Consider the following 20,677-nt stretch of genomic DNA (forward strand, 5'->3'; position numbering starts at 1 on the left):
AATGTGGCTTTAACGTTGAAATTGAGAATAAATAATTGAATACGGTACGATTTTCAATTGAAATTTTTCATTTTCTAAATATAAAACTCTGAATTTGAAATTTCCGAAATTGAAGTTACCCAAATGTTGCGTTAACGTTGAAAGTGCTTCCGTAACAAAGAGAACGCTAAAAGCGAATGAATATATACATAGCGCGATGTTTAAAGGTTACTTGTTAATATAATAACGACCTTCCGAAGACTCCTCGCGTCTAGATTTTCGTGTTTAACGAACTATAATTCTGGCCGTTGTGTGCACAACGGGGCAACGACTCAGCAGCTTCATCTTTGTAGTTCCGTCCAATTAGGATCTCGGAAAATCAGGCATGCCCGATCGAAGTGTGAAATTGTATTTGCCACATGGCACGCGTCTGCGGACAGATTGTTAGCGAGAAATTAGCAAACATTTTTTCCTCTCTCCTCCGAAAAAAGAATTTGATTATACGGTGTACGTGCGTTGCCCAACTCCGTCTTCCGTAATTAATTGGGTTCATGTAGCGTATAATGACCCGTGCACCTAGACACTCGGACAATCCATAAATAATATACACACACGTTTATTCTTCTCGTAATGCTTCTTATTTTTCATAGATTAAATATTCTAAGCTTATTTTGTTCACGTTTTATTTATTTATATAATTTTTATTACAAACGCAGAATGATTCTACATTGAGAAACGTGTTACGTAAATATTGAGTTTAATGTATATCTAAATAGACAAACAGCTGTTTGCGAATATTTTCAAAATTGAAACAATTCAATCACTCGTAACGTTACATATATCTTCGCTAAACTAGATACGCGTTGTTACTACATTATTATATTATTAAGTCACATTATTGTAAATAGAGCTTTATATAGTTTTATATACTTATATGGTTTTATATGGTTTTGTATAGTTTTATATAGTATCACACCTTTTTATATAGTTTTATATAGTTTCATATAGTTTTATATGGTTTTGTATAGCTTTTTGTAATTTTATATAGTTTTATATAGTTTTATATAATTTTATATAGTTTCATATAGTTTTATATACTTTTCTACAGTTTTATACAGTACTACACCTTTTTATACATCAACCATTCGCAAATATTTTCAAAACAGAAACAATTCAATATCTACTCCTAACATCACGCTTCTCTTTGAATAAACAATTCCAAAGATATACTACACACGTATACACACGATCACAATATTAAATTACGCTATTACACACGTGAAAGTTGCCAAGAGAAGAATAACGCGTGGCCATTTTTAATTGCAATGATCGATGATGATTGCCGAGCCAGAGATAATGGAACATGTTCCAAATGAAGTCTCGGGATTCAAAAATCGCAGGGGCCAACTGACGTTTCCACGGTAGCGTGGCAGACCGATCAGGCTGGATTACCGATATACAATTAACTTCGACCCTCCAGGAGTCCCCGGTGTATCTGACCGTGTGCTCGAGTCCAACCGTGTATCCCTCTCGACCATCAGCCCTCCGCCGATTTCCGCTCGTCGGAAACGTCATGTGGCACATTAATTGGACCGGTACCAGATAAAGGAAGATTCACTTTCAATATCGTTGCTGGCTGGAACCTCTGCCCGGGCAACCCCCCTATTAAAACCTACACTCATACGCACGTCGTCGCCATCTTGTTCGCTGAAATGTAAAAGTCACGCACTCGATCTCTTCTCTTTCCGTCCTCTTACCGCCTGCAGTTGTACGTTGAATACAAAATTAGAAACACGAAAATGTACAAGAGACTTTTCATCGTGCGATACGATCGTGTCGATACAGGTATCGATATATTTTACGAAATCCCTTGTAGACGCGTAGGTTGATATTGATGTAAACTTCATGGATGCCCGTGTATATGTATTAAAAAATGTATAAAAAAAGAAAAGATAAAAAAACGAAGTTTGTGTTGGCAACGAAGAATATATAAATTATCATCGTTTAAATACGTCTATATTGTGAAAGATTTTTTTTATCAAATTTTTAAATATTTCAAACGATGGACATTCCACTGAGAAACTCTTTAATGTCTTAACCCATTGCATTCCAGAAGTTTTTCATTAGAAATACTCAACATACTTCAATCAAATACCGACATTCTTTCAAACCGACTTAACGAGAAGTCGCACATAAATTAAAGAAAGAGGCTGCTTTTTAATACTTCACATGTCAATGCATTGTACGAAGTTTAATATTAAATGTCAAACTCCATAATTCTGCTGTGTCAAATCAATTGGCGACTGAGAGGCTACGGAGTGCAAAGGGTTAATATTGCAACAAACGAAGAACTTCGAAACTTTAGGTTAAGAAGCCTTTCAATAAAATTCGAAGACAAACTCCAAGTCGCTCAATTACAGAATCTAGTTTCCTGTACCATTTCTACAATTTAATTTATCCGGAGCAATTCATCAAAGCGACTCGCACCATCGGCGAGCGACGAGTCTCTCCCGCCCAGCCCGATAAATTCTCGTCCTCGATAAACGTGTAAAACGTGAAATTTATGACTGACCATAATAGTCCGAATTTCGCGATCGTATCGGCCGTACGCGCCGTAGCAGGGAAACCTCTCGTGCAAGGTAATTACGATACAAAGTTATTCAATGTAGAAAAATGAAGTTTTTGCGAGTAAGCGGGCGCGCGCGCGCGCGCGCGGCGACGAGTCGAACGGCGAAGGGGATACAGGGCAAGAACCGGCGAAATGCAGAACCGCTTTCCTTACGGGCGCATAATGCGCGTTCCACGGGCGATCCAACGAAAAAGGAAACGGGCCGCCTCGTGGTCCGCTGCCGGCGATCGGATTTCGTGATGCCGCTGGCAGAAGACAGAGAAAGTCTTACTCCCGACGTCGATGGCGAGAACGTGGTGACAAATTAAAATGAGTGAGAGAGGCAGGTGGCACTATCTTCGTGTGGTACGTTTTAAAAGTTATGTATGCCGGGGCCAGTTTTCGGTGCCATATGCCGCGGCGAGACGGTGGGGACGTGCGACGCTGTCTTTTGGCGAAAGGCCGGGCAAAATTTAATTTTTCGAACGTTTCAGATTAACCGGTTAACCGCGCTCGACGCGTATACACGTCGTCGTAAAGCTTGACACGACACTAATTCTGTCAGCGATCAATTCTTCGGAGGAAATACAGCGGAGTATCGAATTTATGACGCGATCTTTGGAAAATTCCGAATATCCGGAAGGTAGTTGTGAGATGAAGGGAAATAGTCGGTGAATATGAAATGTTAAGCAGTTAACTGCGTTAGACGAGTATATACGTCATTTTAACCCTTTGCGGTTCATTTCGGTAACCACTTTGAGGTTCACATCGACGTTAGTTCATTCAATTACAGCTTAATAGACGCTCTATTTATTTATTCAAGAATATTCGGGAGTCATTGAAATGTTACCTTTAATTGGTACAATTTTGATACTACAAATAAATATAGAAAAAATTGTTAAAGGCAGAGGTTGCAATAAAATAGAATGTCGAGTCTGACTCGACATAGGACTGCTAAGGGTTGAAGGTTCAAACGATACTAATTCTTTCAATGATGAATTCTTTATTTTTTCTTTTTACAGCAGCGTTTTTCCGATTTTATTGTGTACACTTCGGGGCATCTAACGTCGGTGAAATCGTTTGAATACATTGACTGATTACTGAAATATAGACCGTGAAAGTTGACGACATTTCGAGCATCTTAGTGTCTCGGAAATTATCATCCCTTTGAAGTGCCAAGGGCAATTTCTCTGAACTAATTTGTTATTTAAAACACTTGACTATTAAAATAGATGATATACGTATATATTAACCATGAAATTGAAGTAAAATTTCCTTGAACTTACCCTTGTAATTCCTTTCTCAATGGACCATAAATGTTAGTCGTGTGTTAATAAGTTGAAAGGCAAACACCGGCGAGTGCCGTGCTAGGATAAGTTTCCTGATATCAAGTGACGTGACTAGAATGATATCCCGTTGAGATCATTCGGCCATATTTTCTCCATTTTGAGATATTTCAATTTAGAGTGCTAATGAGTATCAATCTGCCCTATTAACACTAGAACTACCGAGCATTTAATACGATTAATATGCAGTTCCTATTAAAATTGTAACATTAAAATTATTTTCACTTTCTTCAGACATTCATTATAGTACTGAAATGAAACTATTTATTTTCAAAATCATTTCGAATATTCAATTTGAAGATATCAATAATTGCTAAACTAAAAAATCGGAACCAGTCATTTTGACTGGTACGGTAGTTCTAGTGTTAAATCATATCAACACTATCTCTAGCATTAGTAAATAATTCATATTTTTAAAAATTCTATATAATAAGGAAATACCTAAAACATTGGTACAGCCTTACTTAACAATATTTCTGAAATTATAAGATGATAAAGCTTCAGTTCAGAGCGGTCAGTTCAATAATTCTTCTAAAAGTAAACAGTCATTCCAAAAACGTTTTCTAATTGACACGATCCTATTAAATTCAACGTTTCAACTGTATAAATCTCGTCAAAAGATGGAGAACGATGAGTTTTCGCGAGAATTTACTTAAAGATTATTTGGTAATTTACATTTCCGATAAAATATTCAGAATTCCCAGCTCCGAAAACGTAAGTGCAGCAATTTATATGAAAATCCTGCGTAATTATGTATTTTGATCAGCTTTTCGCCGAAAGACACCATTGTGCGCCGGGGAGACATCACGAGACGCGTTGGTCTGCAGAACACGTCTCTCCCCGAAAACCTTCTTCCTTTTTATCGATCAGCACCGTTCACGCGATTCGATGCGCTCTCCGTGCACCGTGTATATAAATAAATACCGGTGCGTATATTTATATATGCGCCGTCAGTCTGAGTGTTCAATCAACCGACAGGACTGCGAGAACTTGGAAATAGCGGGCAGACCGATGGACCCTCATGCTAATTTCGATTTTTTAATGCGCTACATAATTTGTCAATAATTGGAAACATGATTGGGAAATTAAATGGAACTCGATTTTCTTGTTAATCTTTTACAGAATGATTTGCTTTACATCTGTTGTCGGCAAAAATGTTTCATTATTCGTAATTCCTCGGAAAAAGAGGACACTCCGCGGTTATTCTGTGTCCACGTTTATTTTAACCCTTAGCAGTATGTCGAGTCGGACTGGACGTTCTATTTGATTGCAACCTCTACCTGTTTTAACAATTTTTTCTATATTTATTTGTAGTGTCACAATTGTACCATTTAACGCTAGAACTACCAAGCTGAACTGACTTTTTCAATAATTCTTTCTAAAACTTGTAACCGTGTGTTTATTAACCCTTCGCACTCGAGGGGCGCCTTGCAGTCGTCACCCGATTCGACGCGGCAAACTTTCAAATTTTCAATTCGATATTAAACCTTGTGTAATGTATCGACGCATAAAACGTCGAAGTAAAATAATTCTGTCTCTTAATCTATACCAGATAATCAATGACGTCTTAAGTTGTATGTGTTTTGACAAATCGTATTAGATATTGATACAAAATATATACGGACGTAGATTAATGAAGTACAAAGTGCAAGGAAGTTTTTGTTTTTAAAATCTCACTCCGCCAAACTTAGGAGGAAATTGTATAAATTGGAAAATGAATGTACTACATTGTGAGATACTGTAGTATTTGTAATACAGTAGTTGAGTCCAATAAATTAATACTCTAAAAGCAGCAGAGGAAAGGAATAGGAGAAATATTGGATCAGTTGTGCGTGACCCCCCTGAGAAGGGTCAAACAACGGAAGTAGAGCTCGGCCCACAACTCCTGAAGAGCAATAGGTGTCAGGGATGAGCTAGAAATTAACGAACAGTCTAATTCCACCCCCGACACAGGGCATCATCCACGTGTATCATCGTTTCGCGCGTTGCTGTGTCGTCGCCATATGTTATTCAAGAAATTAAAAGCAGTATAACATATAAAATGGAATATTAGGATATAACTGGAGCAGAAGGCAACGGAAAGAAAATAGGAATTAAATACATGAAATAAATGAAATAAATGACAAATAGAGGGAACAACAGATAAAAATGAGTTCATTAGAAAATAGGAACGAAATAAATGAAATAAATGAAGCAAATGACAAATAGAGGGAACAACAGATAAAAATGAGTTCATTAGAAACCAGGAACGGGGATGCAAATTTAGATTTATCTCGTTGGAGCGAAAATTGTTTGGTAAATTATCCATTACTCAATACTGCTGCGGTAAAGCTGTTCAACGGTAGCTTTGTTTAATTACGTTCGAAAATAAACATATTGCGTTGTCTTGTTACATAGTTTTTCGCGGGAAATTACAGCGTACCGTTTGAACGTTTTATCTGCGACAATCTGGTAATACTATTAATTATAGTATACAACGAGTATCAGTAGGTGAAATCAAAAACGTTCGCGTGGAAGTTCTGGCATCACGTTGAAAAACTATCGATTAGTTATTCTCTGGGGTCTATCTAAATAGTTGAAGCGGCGAGCACTCAGGTTCTACGATAAACTATACAACACAAGGTAGAGATAATGCGATCTCTTCTCTATCTTCGTTTCTCTATTTTTAACACTGGCTTTACGGGCATCTATTGTACACTTCGTTCTATTATTCCTAAAAGAATCGATGCTCGTTTATTTAGATCGTGGAAACTGGAGATTCGATAGCAGGTAATTGGGGTACGTGTCGGTGTGATCGCGTCGATCAAAATCGGCGTAAACATTTACAAAATAATATTTCTAAAATATATTGCGCAAATATTCGTTATTATTCCAATTCTTGTGAATTAATTCAATAAAACATTGAAGGAAGATTTCAAGACCCACTTGAAACTTTTATTATCAGCTTCGTCACGATAATAATACAAAATCTATCTTGTATCGATAAAATTATATAATTTATTATTGATCTCATATCTTCGAAAATACTATAAAATCCGCGATCTAATTAATACACTGAAATAAGATCACAGAGCAGTATAAACGAAACAATTAATAATGTATTCTTACCGAAACCAGATTAATATAACCTATAGAAATAAACGTATCTACTTAATAATCGTTAATAGAAAATTATTGGTTCTATGAATGATTTAATCCTGATATTATTTCTATCATTCGCAGGAAAAAATGATATAATAGCAACGATCGAGTATCTACTTTAATGATCATTAGGAAAAAATCGGTTCTATGGAAGGTTTGATTGTGACATTATTTCTATAAGTCATTCGCGGCAAAGGAAAAAATGATTGCTTCCGTCTTTTAATGCCGAGTGACCAGACACGATATATACCGTAGGGGTATCGTAAAAACGGACTTTGTTCAGGTTTAACGGCAATGTCGCGTGATGATCTTGAAATGGATTTACATGGATATCAAGGGATAGCAACGGTCTGCTATCGTGAAAGCGAAAATCTTCCCGAGGGACGTCGTTCCCCTTCACTTTTGTCATTAAATGCGCATTATCGCGCTGCCTGCACAGGAAACCCGATCGACTTGTCCACGTGACTTGTAATCGAATCGATCGGCGACACTCGTTATACGCTGTTCTTCTATTCCGCACAATTAAACCGAGCAATTCGAGGCACACGAAATTAGTGACATCGCCGATTAGATTTTTTTCTTATCCGAGGAACAGACGGGGCAACGATAAAACCGGATTTAACACTAGAAATGTGATATTTAGTAAAATATTATTTTATGGGGTAGAAAAATAAACGACACGAACTTTTGGAGCGGTTTGATACTCTTTTTTTAATCATTCTTTTAATCGCGTTGAACTAGAACTACCGTAGCTGTCAAAATGACTGGTTTCGACTTTTTTGTTTAGCAATTATTGATATCTTCGAAATGATTTTGAAAATAAATAGTTTCATTTCAGTACTATAATGAATGTCTGAAGAAACTGAAGATAATCTATTGTTACAGTTTTTATAGGGATTGCGTGTTAATCGTATTAAATGCTCGGTAGTTTTAGAAATCAATATTAAATTTATTTGAGTTTTATGTAGAATAATACAATTCAACTAATCCTTTAATATCGTTAGATTTAGGAACGTTTATTCTACACTTTGTTCTATCGTTCCTAGGAAACTACGTGTTCGTCTACAAATCGGGAAAATTGTAGCTTCAAAATCTTCGCAATCTATTGCGATATTCACATAATTGCACTAATCAAAGTCGACTCAAATTATTACCAAATGTTCAAAACATTCAATATCCGTCAAATCGACGGGTTCCGTGAATCCAGTGATATATAATTTATAATGCTTTATCCATTGTTTCAACTAAATACTCGTAGAAACGCAATACTCGAAAAAGATCGTCAGATTGTCTACGTTTGTAAAAATCATCCATACTGGTTTCTCGGAGTTATAAAAATTTTTATTGTCGTGTAATGGCTCAACCCCACCTGCCCCATAACGTTGAATCTTTTTCTTTCTCATACGTCAAATAATGCTAGCACAAAGTTTCTTGCAAACTTGTTTATAGCAGTACTTGTGTATTCAGAACGATTTTGCCATATTTGAACTCATACTTTTACGTGAAAATAGTACCTCTAAGGAAACTTGCTGGATTCAACACACTTTGTATGCGTTTAAATGTCGTTCGAATGATAAGGTTGCATAAATTATACTGATTTTATCCTGAAACTGCATTTCACCATGTAAACTACATTTGTACCTACCTTGTTATCCTGTTTAATTAAATTATGCGGAGTAAAATCGTTGCTACGATAAAAATGAGAAAGGTGTTTTCAATGTTTCGACTTATAATTCACTACACTACATTTGCATAACATTGTTGCAATTTGTGAACTTAAAAATTACTTTATTTCCTTTCTCCCTTCGTTTCATTATTTCTTTATTCATTACGCCAACCGAGTTTACTTGAAGATATATGTTATTATACTACGTCTGTCGAATCAGAAACGAAGTAACTTCCCTGTGTTCATACAGGAATTTAATGGAACCTTTAGTGTTTGAATTTTGCTCTGTAACAACTGCAGTCGCACATCTGCTGTAGCATTAATTAACTCGAATAAGATCGTTTCATTCAGAGAGATAAATATATTATGATATATTATACTGCATATTCTACATGTGTTTTATATATCTTATTTTATATATTAAAAATATGTGGCAATGGATGTGTTTGAGTGTGAGAATAGATATATCGATGAGTGATGAACGTGTGTTGTGATGAATATTCTAAATTGATTTTCATGTTAACAATGTTCAGTTTTTATGAATCTAGAATATTCCATATATGGAAGTCAATGCATGGTAATGGAAGAATGATCTAGAAAGTGTACGACTGAGACAAGAGCATATGAGTAGAAATATTGTGTGAGTTGTTTAATTTGTGGATTGTCTTATCGTGAGTTGTCATGAAATAATTATAGTTTCAAATAAAATTCTCTTTCTCCTAGGTATATTACACTGCATGTTCTGCATGTATTTTATATCTCTTAATTTGTAATATTTAAAATATAGGTATGTTAAAATATATATAATAATATTTTTAATATACAATACATACGTACGATTTATAAAAAAGTGGAGCAAAGAGATCATCTTTCTAAAAAGATCGAAGATGCAGATAAGAAAAAAAATAATATTAATATATGTAGTATTAATATATATAATATATGTAATATTTAAAATATATATAATAATATTTTTAATGTACAATACATACGTACGATTAATAAAGAAGTGGAGCAAGGAAACGATTTTTCTAAAAAGAGCGAAGATGCAGATAAGAAAAAAAAAAATAACGCTTGAACCTTCTGGTAGGATTCGGTTGTATGGGATCGTAAAACGGAAAAGCATACACGAAAAGAAACAAACGGTACAGGTGGCGGTGGAAAACGGTCAGCTGCGCGTTCCAGGCTCCAAGAACTGGCTCGTACAGATAAGTAACTCTTCTGTAGGCGCACTTGGGTAAGAATACACGCGCTACCCGCATATCCTGCTGGCTCTTGTTCCATTCCTTCGATTGTGGTATTCGGCAATATTGCACACATTACTTGAAAAATAATACTACTCGTGAAACTAATTTATACTATACTATTATATACTATTTGCTCGCAAACGATTACCAGACAGCGTACCATTATGTAAATATCAGCTTTTAAAGACATAATTACGAAAATATTGCAGAATCTCTTCCTGTCACGGTAGGAGACGATTCCTTTATGAATATTATAGAAGACACGATATATTTTACTTGTCGTGTGATATTCGTACTTTCCGATTTTCCGTACATTCATTAACACTAGAACTACCGAGCATTTGATACGATTAATATGCAATTCCTATAGAAACTGTGACAATAGATTATTCTCAGTTTCAGACATTCATTATAGTACTGAAATGAAACTATTTATTTTCAAAGTCATTTCGAATATTCAATGCTTCGAAGATATCAATAATTGCTAAACTAAAAAATTGAAACCAGTCATTTTGACTGGTATGGTAGTTCTAGTGTTAAATCATATCAACACTACCTCTAGCATTAGTAAATAATTTTCCACAGATGTGATTGTTGTTCCATAGGAATGAACAAGTGACTCTTTGGTCCATCGACTTTTCCATGAAGGCCAATAAAATATTATAGTAGTTTAACCCTTTGCACTCGAGAGGTGACTCAGTCACCATTTGAGTTGATTTACAAAATTATAAAGTTTTATATATAATATTGAACTTTGTATGTTGCATCGATATATCGAATATTGAAATAAAATAACTTTCCTTCATAATTTATGCATTATTTCTCAGTAATTAGTTTCAAAGAACAAAGGGTTAATATTTTAAGGTTACTTTGATTATTTGTTAGTACGCAAGACACAAGTTTGAATGTGTTAAATGTCAAAATTTTAGTAGGTAAATCGCGACAGATTTTTCAGAAAAAGAGTCGATTATGTAAATACAGAGGTTGGCTATATTCTATAGTTATTGTCGTGGAAAATTAACGCATACGAAACAAGAGGACGACCTTCGCAAGCATATCGCAGATTTCTTCGATACAGTAAAAATAATGGCGGAGATCGGTCTCGAGATTGCAGGAAAATTATTGTATATTATATTATTGTTCCAAAGATTACTGGAATCGTTTACCGTGTTTCGCACGGCAATGGAGTATCGCGCGTCGAAAGTGAAAATTCTAAAAGAATACGAAGGACGTGAATACCGGACACGTGTGCCCGCGAGGAAAAAGGACACACGTATAAAAAAAAAGAACGATACTAAAAGTCTGATATTTTTTTAATGTTCTTTTATTTGAATCGGGTAGATCGGAGTTTAATCAAATTCACACGAGAAAGCGACAGATTGTAGCTAAGAAAATTGAAAGATTAGTATCTGAATATTCGCATAAGGGTTAAATTCTACCGAAGTGTGGATCTAATGATATTCACTGGCGAGTGTAAAAGGAGCACAAGCTACAAAATAATTAATTAGTCCGAGGCAGGATGAATCGCATTTGCATAATTTGGGGTTCATTGTGCCTCTTTGATCCTCGGCAGAAGGAGTTGCGGAGATGTCGGCAGGTAGATTGAAAAGAAAAAAATAAAACAGGTGCAACGGCCGGGTCCCGGCAGCTAGACTCGTTTTATCTTCACTGATTTATCGACGCCGAACAAATTGTACGCTATACTTCACCTGTTGCCGCCATCGCTGAGTTCGATCCTCTGGCGCGATGTTAAAAAAACATTTTCGACAGCGAAATTGAGATGGAACACCCTTATAAGACGAACCTTATTACTGCAGCGAGGATAATCATTCGGAATTACATTTAATGAACGATTAAAATATCAAATTATTGCGAAACAAATATAAAACGAGCGTAGAATAAACATTTTGCGTTTTATAAATCACTGGTCGACAAAAGGAAAAGATCAGGGTTGAAATTACATTTTTGGTATTAACCCTTTGCACTCGAGGATATTTTTCTCGATAAATATTCATTATTTTCTGATCAAATGTCTATGATATTTTTTGCAACTAACGTAAACAAATGCCTCGTATGAATTAAGTGACAGAAGTATTTTACTTCGATGTTCCATGTGCTGATACGTTATATAAAATTTAATGTTGAATTTTCAATTTTATAACTTTCTTGGCAACTTTTGAGTGCTAAGGGTTAATTGGAAAAATGTTGAATTCGTTGGATTTTCGTGGATGAAGAGATATTAGGAATGTTTGAGCTTCTGCGGATGGATTTCAGGTACGAGGAATATTCTATTGAATTTTAATTATTTCTATTTAAGTGCAACATAGAGAGCATGTTGAGATATTTCGATTGCATTCGTGTTCGTCGCTGCGAAAGGATTTGCTCCACTTTGGCGAATAGTTGTTCGTTCGAGACGCAAGTTGCTGGAATACATAAATATTCTAATGCCAGTTTCATAAGTTTCGGGAACAAAGTTTTGCCTTCCGCGTTCCACCACGAGATTGGATTGGACTTTCTATTAATTGGCTTCAAAAGTAGATACCTGTAAGAGTTGAAAGAAATTATAATTGTTTAGTATTGCTTAATTTATCTGTGAATTATTGTCAAAACCAGTTTCAAACAATGTCGACCATATCTCGTCGGAAAATCTTGAATATTTCCAGTCAAAAGCTTTCGAGTGCCAAAGGTTAACACTGAGATTCTCCAAAAGAAATGAGATTCTCCAAAAGAAAGTAATAAAAGAGAGAGAGAGAGAGGGAGAAGTTGGACCAGTATCAAAAAGAAGAATTTAACGCGAGATTCGCAAACGTGAAGTCGCTATAAAACGTAATTTTTTAATGGCGTTACACGGGCTTCCGTTGTACTCGAAATTTCTCGTGACGTTTAATGCCAGTTATAAACTTACAGCCGTATTTTTATATTCTTCTGAAAATCCTCGCAGCACTGATTCCTCGCCGATTCGGATGATCTTGAAATATGTCACCAAGGTCATCATTCTGAGCAACTTTCTCATTTATACGCCGCTCGGCCTTAATTTTCCAGATATTCGCAAAATATCCGGAAATGTAGAACATTCGTACCTATTTATAAAAAGAGTATAACCCTAAGTCATCATCCTAAACACCCAGGACTTTTTGAAAAAATGTCAATGATATTTTTTGTAATTAACATAAAGAGACACCTTGCATAAATTAAGTGACAGAACTATTTTACTTCGATGTTCCATGTGTTCGTACACCGTATAAAATTTAATATTGAATTTTCAATTTTACAATTTTCTTAGCTCAGATAAAATATCGACTGAAAGGCTCCTCTCGAGTGCAAAGGGTTAATGCATCATAACTCTGGAAACAACACTCATCAAACAGTTCAAACTCTTGATTATCCAGAACAATAACAACAATATCTGTCAAGGTCAAAGTCATCCTAGGGTTACCCTTTATGCAACCCTGACATATCCTTGCGAACATCCAGAAACCTAAAACCGAGCGACAACATTCATAGCAAAAAGTCCTTCAAAACCGATTCCTCCGCAACATACTTCAAGGTCACCCAAATCGTCGAGGAGTCAACGTTGCAAATAACCACCCTCTAATCATCACACTCACCTTTCCAACTCATCTTTCAACGGACACAAATAATATACAGACTCGACTGTCGCCTTCTGTACCTTCTTATCAAACTCCGCCCACAAAGTATCGTTAATATCATCGGTATCGTTTCTGCCTTGCTGCACTGCACTCCCATATCCATCAACATCTTTGCTACAACCCTCCCGAAGCTTGTACTGCGACGTCAACAGATTCTTCACCAGTTCAACGCACTCGTTCGAGTGGAACGCGATATTCTTGTACCGAGGGTCCAAAAACGTGGCGATCGAGTAAACAGGATGCGCTTCGATCCCTTCGAAGCACATGCCGAGTTCGTTCAACAAATTAGCTCGCAGCAACATGGCGTCTTCCATCAGGTTCACCTGATTCGCCACAGCAGCTTCAATACAATGCACGATCGGTATTATCTTCGAGATGGTAACGCGACAGTCGCCGGAGACCTCCTTGGCAGCCTCGTGGAACGGCTTCAGCAGTTGAATCGTCCCAGAGATCGTTTCCCACTCGTTCTCCGTGATCCAGGCGACGTTGTTCTCCAACAGATGCGCGTGCATCGTGGACAGAATGCACCTCAGCTCCACCATGTTGCAGAGCATCGAGTAAGTAGACTTCCAGCGTCCGATGATGTCCTTCTTCAGGTTGAGACTCTTCAGAAGACTCTCCTTCTTCTCGTTCCTCGACGCTTTCGCGATCACGCTGTCCGTCTTCAGGACGCCGACGATGTCCCTGCACTTGTGGAGAACGTCGACGACGGTCCTGTTCTCCTTGATCGCGTCGCGGACGACGGTGTTCAGGGTGTGCTCGAAGCAGGAGATCCTGCGCCAGGCAGGCGCAGCGTGCACGTTGCTCGCGCTGTCGTACACGATCGTCTTGATCTTCGATCTAATGCTCCAAGCTATAGCCGTCTGATCCAGCAACTCGTAAATTCTGCTACCGCACTGCAGCAGGGTGTAGAACACCCGCAAAGTGCTCTGCTGCAGCACCCCGCGGACGCAGTAGTGCGCGGTGATCGCGACGAAGGACATCTTGCGATTGCCCTCTGACCACGAGTCCACCGACAGGTGAACGTACTCTGCCTCCGACAGTTTCTCCGCGATCTCTTTGCATTTCGACTCGTAGAGCGCCGGTAGATACTTGGTCGCCAGAGAGTTCTTGTCCGGCAGCTGGTAGTTCTCGTCCAGCGTTCTCACGAAGTTCACGAATCCTCTGTCGTTCACTATGGAGAACGGGTAAACGTCCTCGGCGATCATCAGCAGCAAGGCGTTGGTGATCTCCGCTGCTCGCTTCGAGTCGGCAGGGTATCGCTGCGCCGCGTTGCAGCTGGCCGATAGGATTTGCGTCGGCTCGATCGTCGGCCGATTCGAATCTGCTGCAATGTTGTGAGAGTAAATGCTAGGACTCTGCCGCGGACGTTCTCCGGTAGATTTCTTCGCCGAGATGTTGTCCAAGATAACTCTGTGGTGTATGCGGATGTGGGACCACAAGTTCGTCGTGTTCCTGCAGAAAGGCAGCGCCGCGTTGCACGCGTTGCATTTGACTAATGTGTTTTTGTCGCGTTCACTGCACTCCGAAAAGTACCGCCAGATCGCACTCCTTTTTGCCCTTGTTTTCGCCATGCTCGCTGCCCGAGCGGAACAGTTCGCGGAATATTTGATCGGCTGAACTTTCCGTTGATGCCGTTATATCGGAGAACGATTGAGTATAGTTTTCAGACTTCGATCTGACGATAACAGACCGTAACACTTTCGAGTAAACGAGGCTGATGATAAAAGGACGCTGCCACTGGACACGAATTATTTTTTATTGTGACTTTAATCCTCTGGAATTTTGTAACTTATTACCTCCGACTCATCGCGAGTGTGTTTCTAGTTGGAACTGGTGACGCGGCGATTATTCAGTTGCCAGTGATTATTCTCTTATCGATAAGGTATCGATAATATATCGAGCAAGATTAAGATATGAATATTGGGAATCTTTATCAGCGAAATTGTAGGCGAGCGAATGATGTGTACTGTGCGTTGTTTGGGAGATGAGCCCCTTGGTAATCCTTGTTCTATTTCTATCAAATATGCTTAATAGAACTAATTGATCGTTGAATGATTCAGTAGAAAACGAGAAGAACTTGATGCTTATTTTGTGCCTATGTTTACTAAATGTTATAGACAAATAATAGCCAAATAATGTTTCATTTATATGAAACATAAATAGATAACATTTATATTCTCCGAATGTTTTCTAACACCAGAACTATGTACCAGTCAAAATGACTGGTTTCGATTTGTCTGTTTAGCAATTATCGATATCTTCGAATTGAATATTCGAAATGATTTTGAAAATAGTTTCATTTCAGTACTACAATGAATCCCTGAAGAAACTGAAAATATTGTTACAATTTTTATAGGAATTGCATATTAATCGTATTAAAAGCTCGTTCTAGTGTTAACCCTTTGCACTAGAGAATATTTTTCTCAACAAATATCCATTATTTTCTGATAAGATATCAATGATACTTTTCACAACTGACATAAAGAAATACCTTGTATAAATTATTTTATTTCGATGTTCCATGCGTTGTCACACTATATAAAATTTAATATTGAATCTGAAATTTTATCATTTCATTGGGTCGTATCCAGTGGCGACTGGAATACAATTCAAATCGAAAAGCATCAGAAATAATGGATCTCCTTCCTCCTAGGACATTCCTGTAACAAAGACAAACGCGAAACGAGCAATTTCCCTGGCGACACAATTCTTTTTGTCCAGCTGTCGAAAACCGCGAGGTTCTTGGAAAAGCGCGCGGTCGCGCGTTTAACGACGGTATTCCGAATGTCGTGAAAAAGTATATGGTGCCGCTCCAATTACGAATGCAAGCTGCTTGAACCCGGCACACGATGTACGCATGGAAGACGATGTAAAAATTAGCGATGCATCCCCGTTGCACAGAGAACGGGACGGCACGCGCGTGTCCTTAAACTGGGCCAAGTGCACGACAACAAATAATTCCCGGGTCTGACCCGATCCGGTTTAATACACGGACGGCGTCGTCGTCCTTTTGCGAGCGAGCGCGCGCGTACAACACCGTCCTGCAACGATAGCGGACGGTACATAATCGCTCGATTTAGTGGATCGGCTGAAATTTCCGAATATTGCGTGACACTTTAACGTGGAACCTGTAACGGCCGCAAATTGACCATTCGGCTGGCGCTGCGATGAATATTGAAAATATCGGACGCTGATAGAATTAACTTGCGAACGAAAACTGGTTGAACTTCTGGAAATTCTTTTAGCGAGAGGAGAAGAGGAAAGAACCGTGCGCCGGTCTCTGGTTATTTGAGCAATTCGAATTTTCGAATTATTCGGAATTTAATGAAATGACCCGTTCCTGATTTCTTCCTTGTGGGATTATTAAGGATATAACGGATATTTCTCTGAGGAATTATTCAAGAAATTGATTTAGCAATAAGCTAACTGAATTGTAAATGTTGTTTTGTAATCTATCAGCAACTAATTTTTATAGTATTCCTAGCGCAAATTATTTTCCTTCTTAGTAGAAAATTTGGATGCGCGGAAAATCGTATTTTAGGGTGGTTTCTTTAAGATTCATTAAAATATTTAACACTATAACTAGTGCAATATTGCAGCCTACAGAGTTCGAAGTATTAAATTCATTAGTCAAGCTTCTTTACACTTTTCCTTACAAATTGGATATAACTAATTTTTAGGTGCACCTTTTAACAATATTAAAAGCTAATAACAGAGGGGTGATTTATAGTATTATGCAAATATATCAGAACTTTTTCTTCTAAATTCAAAGCTAAACGTCTTCCCTCGTGAAAGGAATGAAGCGAGAAATTCCAATTCAAATCTATGGTTAATAACGCGTTTATGAAACTTTTATAGAAACTCAACCGCCATATTGCCTACAGAGTTCAAAGGATTAAAATATATTACATAACAATATATCTGAGTTTCTCTATGTACAGCGATGTAAGTTGACCTCACTGAAAATTGCCATCACAATTCAGTTTTCTGAAAATTATCCGCTACGCGATGTGTCAAAGAAACTGTTATAAAATATATTACACAACAATATGATATCCGAGTTTCTCTATATACAGCCATACAAGTTGACCTCAGTAAAAATTGCCATCGAAATTCAGTTTTCTGAAAATTATCCGCTACGCGATGTGTCAAGTAAACTGTTATACATAATTCACGTGGCCCGAAGGAGGAGCGACAACGCGGCAAGATGTTGCCGTGGCGACGCATCCTCGTATTTTCTGATTTCATGTAGATCAGGACACTTGAACGATTATGTATAAAGCGGCGTAAGTACTCTGTGTAACTCTGTATACGGACGCGCGTGCTCCTTCAGCTGTTCCTCGTTATTTACGCGTCTCACGAGCCGGCCGAAGGAGCCAGGACGCAAAGCCGAGCCTCCGTTGAAGGAACGTCGGGAAAAGGGAGAGTGGCGGCGGGCTCCGTTCCGCCGTGACATTTATTTTTATGCCCGCTTATTTGCGCCCGCTTATAGTTGCCGAGCACGTGCTACCCGGATCGATTGAAAGGGGTCCGCCGCTTCCTCCAACCACCTCCATAACCCGGTAACGCGATCGTCGTTCGAGCCTCGCCGAGAAATCGTTCCGGCGCGACCGCGACCCATCGTTTCCCGTATCTACCTCTCCATCTTTCCAGCCGATCGCGATGGGTATGGTCTGTCTACCGGTTGACGGCTAGCGGCGACGCACACAGGCAAGAACAGTCTCTGCCTGTGCGTTTCGTTTGTATTGTGGTTCTGATTGATAATGGACGAGATAGATGGATGAACACTGGTCATCTAGACCTGTAGCTATCTATATAGTTCATTTATTGTTTGATGGTTAGCGATTTGATGTCTTTTGTTTATAGTTTTCGTTGGTTGTGTGTAACCGTATCGACAAATAAATTAGTATTAAATATAAAATGATAGCAGATGAAGACTGACCTGTATTCCTCGATGTAGCTATCGATATAGTTCATTTATTGTTTGATGTGTTTCGTTCGTAGTTTTCGTTGGTTATGTGTAACCGTATCGACAAAGACAAATTAGTATTAACTCTTTGAAAATAGTATTAACCTAATGAAAAACTCCTGGAGTGCAAAGGGTTAAATATAAAATGATAACAGATGAAGAGTGGTCATCTACCTGTATTCCTCAGTTTAGCTATCAATACAGTTCATTTATTGTCTGATGGTTAGCGGTTTGATGCGTTTCGTTTATAGTTTTCATTGGTCATGTGTAACCGTATCGACAAATAGCAAATTAATATGAAATATAGAACAATAACGGACAAAACCTAGCTACTTATGGTTAATTCCTCGATCTAACCATCAAATAGTAAACGGAATTTCAATGAAAGATCTTCCAAAACAAAAGACACCAATGTTTATTCTCAATCGTTCCTCGTTTCATCTCGTCTCATTCTCTTTCATCTGCATTGTTTGCCACGAGGCTCGAATAACGATAATGAAACCAAAGCGTGGACTACTCAATAGAGTAGCAACCCTCTTGCAACGTCTGCTTCAACTAGTATCCACGTTGCATCGAGTCTTCCAACACATTCCAACAAACACATCGCCCTGATCGCCACCAGAGAACAAGAACAAATTCGATCGAGACACCAAACATTAGATAGAGGTAAAAAATGCAGAGCGGTAGAGAAAAGGAAAACACGAGTGGTGGTCCGGAGCAGAGGACGGACAAGTCGACGGGGAATGGGAAAGGAAAGGGTGCACAGGAAGGGACTGCGATGAAGACAGAAACAAAGCGAGCAGAGAAATAGAGAGGGAGAGACTTATTCCGGGTCCGGTTCCGGAAAGCTGTAACCGGTTCGAGTTTCTGTAATCGGAGTTAAACGCGCCTCGAGGCGCAGCGTTTAAATCCAAAAACCGCGGTAACACCGGCGATACCTCTTAAACCACTTTAATAACGCTTCGACGCATCGCGAATTTAAAATTACACTGACGACTTACTCGAGCGATACCCGATAAAGATCGTGCCGATGCAAAAACCAGTCCGAGTCAGTGGCGCAAACTGATAAACCGCGATAAGCCGGCGCGCATGCATCATCTGTATCAGCGGTATTCCTGCGCGCGCCGTGCACCTTTCGCAGAGATTGCGACCGCTTCACGATCGAGCCGAATACGAGCGACAGTCAACAAACCTGTATCATTGCGAGCATCATTTTTCCGTGTATCAACACGTCGAGTACGATTTTGCTGAGGAAAATATACAAAACGAGAATAATCTAATATCGAATTGTGTTATTGAAACGCGTTATTATTGCAGGTTTGTCTTGTTGAATGTGATTACATTAAGCGGTATTACTGATAATAAAGAAAGGTTTCCGAATAATCATCGTTTAATCGAATGAATTATAATAATTCGAGTTGAGGTCACCGGTGACCCACATGGCATCCAACGTAACGCATTGCGTACCGATTAATTATCAGAGAATTTTGTGTGGATTTTCAGTGAGATCCACTTATATCGCTATCTATGAAAAAACTCAGGTATCGTATTGTTATGTAATATACTTTAAATGGACAATTTGTTGTAATCAAATTTAATATTTCCTTGAATGCTGTGGTAATTAGCGGAGTTTTGTAGCTAAGAGTCTTTATAGAAAAACGAGATTTTTCGTTACCAGTACACAATGTAACATTCCAATTAAATGGAAAACTTTACAATAATAATAGAAATAATGGAACACTTTTGTTAAGCGTATCTGCAACGTACGTTGCAAACGGTTGTTGCAGTATTCAATTTTCTACCGAGTCAGCGATCAAAGTTTCTGCCTAATAAGAACACGCAGAAATACAATTCTTTGTTTGCAATAGTAAATTCATTGTCACGGTTCATCGTTGTTTAATCATGGAAAACCGTGTGGATTGCAGTTCCTATTGAATTTCTATGTTTTCCTATAAAATAACGCATAAAATCGGTAATGAAATTACTACGTTATACGAAGTAGCTAGAAAATAGACTGATTTCAACGCTTCGACCGTTGTCACCCGAATTTAGATAACACGATCCTTCG

General features: G+C 38.2%; 1 protein-coding gene across 1 annotated transcript; it reads right to left on the reverse strand.

Annotated features, from left to right (window-relative positions):
* Positions 1 to 12,099: 12,099 nt before the first annotated feature.
* On the reverse strand, positions 12,100 to 15,465 carry LOC116429276 (E3 SUMO-protein ligase ZBED1). The gene is made up of 2 exons (XM_031982041.2): positions 13,596 to 15,465; positions 12,100 to 12,529 (listed from the first exon to the last, which is right to left on the reverse strand). Exons 1-2 carry the CDS (start codon positions 15,209 to 15,211, stop codon positions 12,286 to 12,288), a joined length of 1,860 nt encoding a protein of 619 aa, XP_031837901.2. The 5' UTR covers positions 15,212 to 15,465; the 3' UTR covers positions 12,100 to 12,285.
* Between the last annotated feature and the right edge of the window lie 5,212 nt (positions 15,466 to 20,677).

The sequence above is a fragment of the Nomia melanderi genome, chromosome 3 (assembly GCF_051020985.1).
Source record: "Nomia melanderi isolate GNS246 chromosome 3, iyNomMela1, whole genome shotgun sequence".
NCBI classification, from domain to species: Eukaryota; Metazoa; Arthropoda; class Insecta; order Hymenoptera; family Halictidae; genus Nomia; species Nomia melanderi.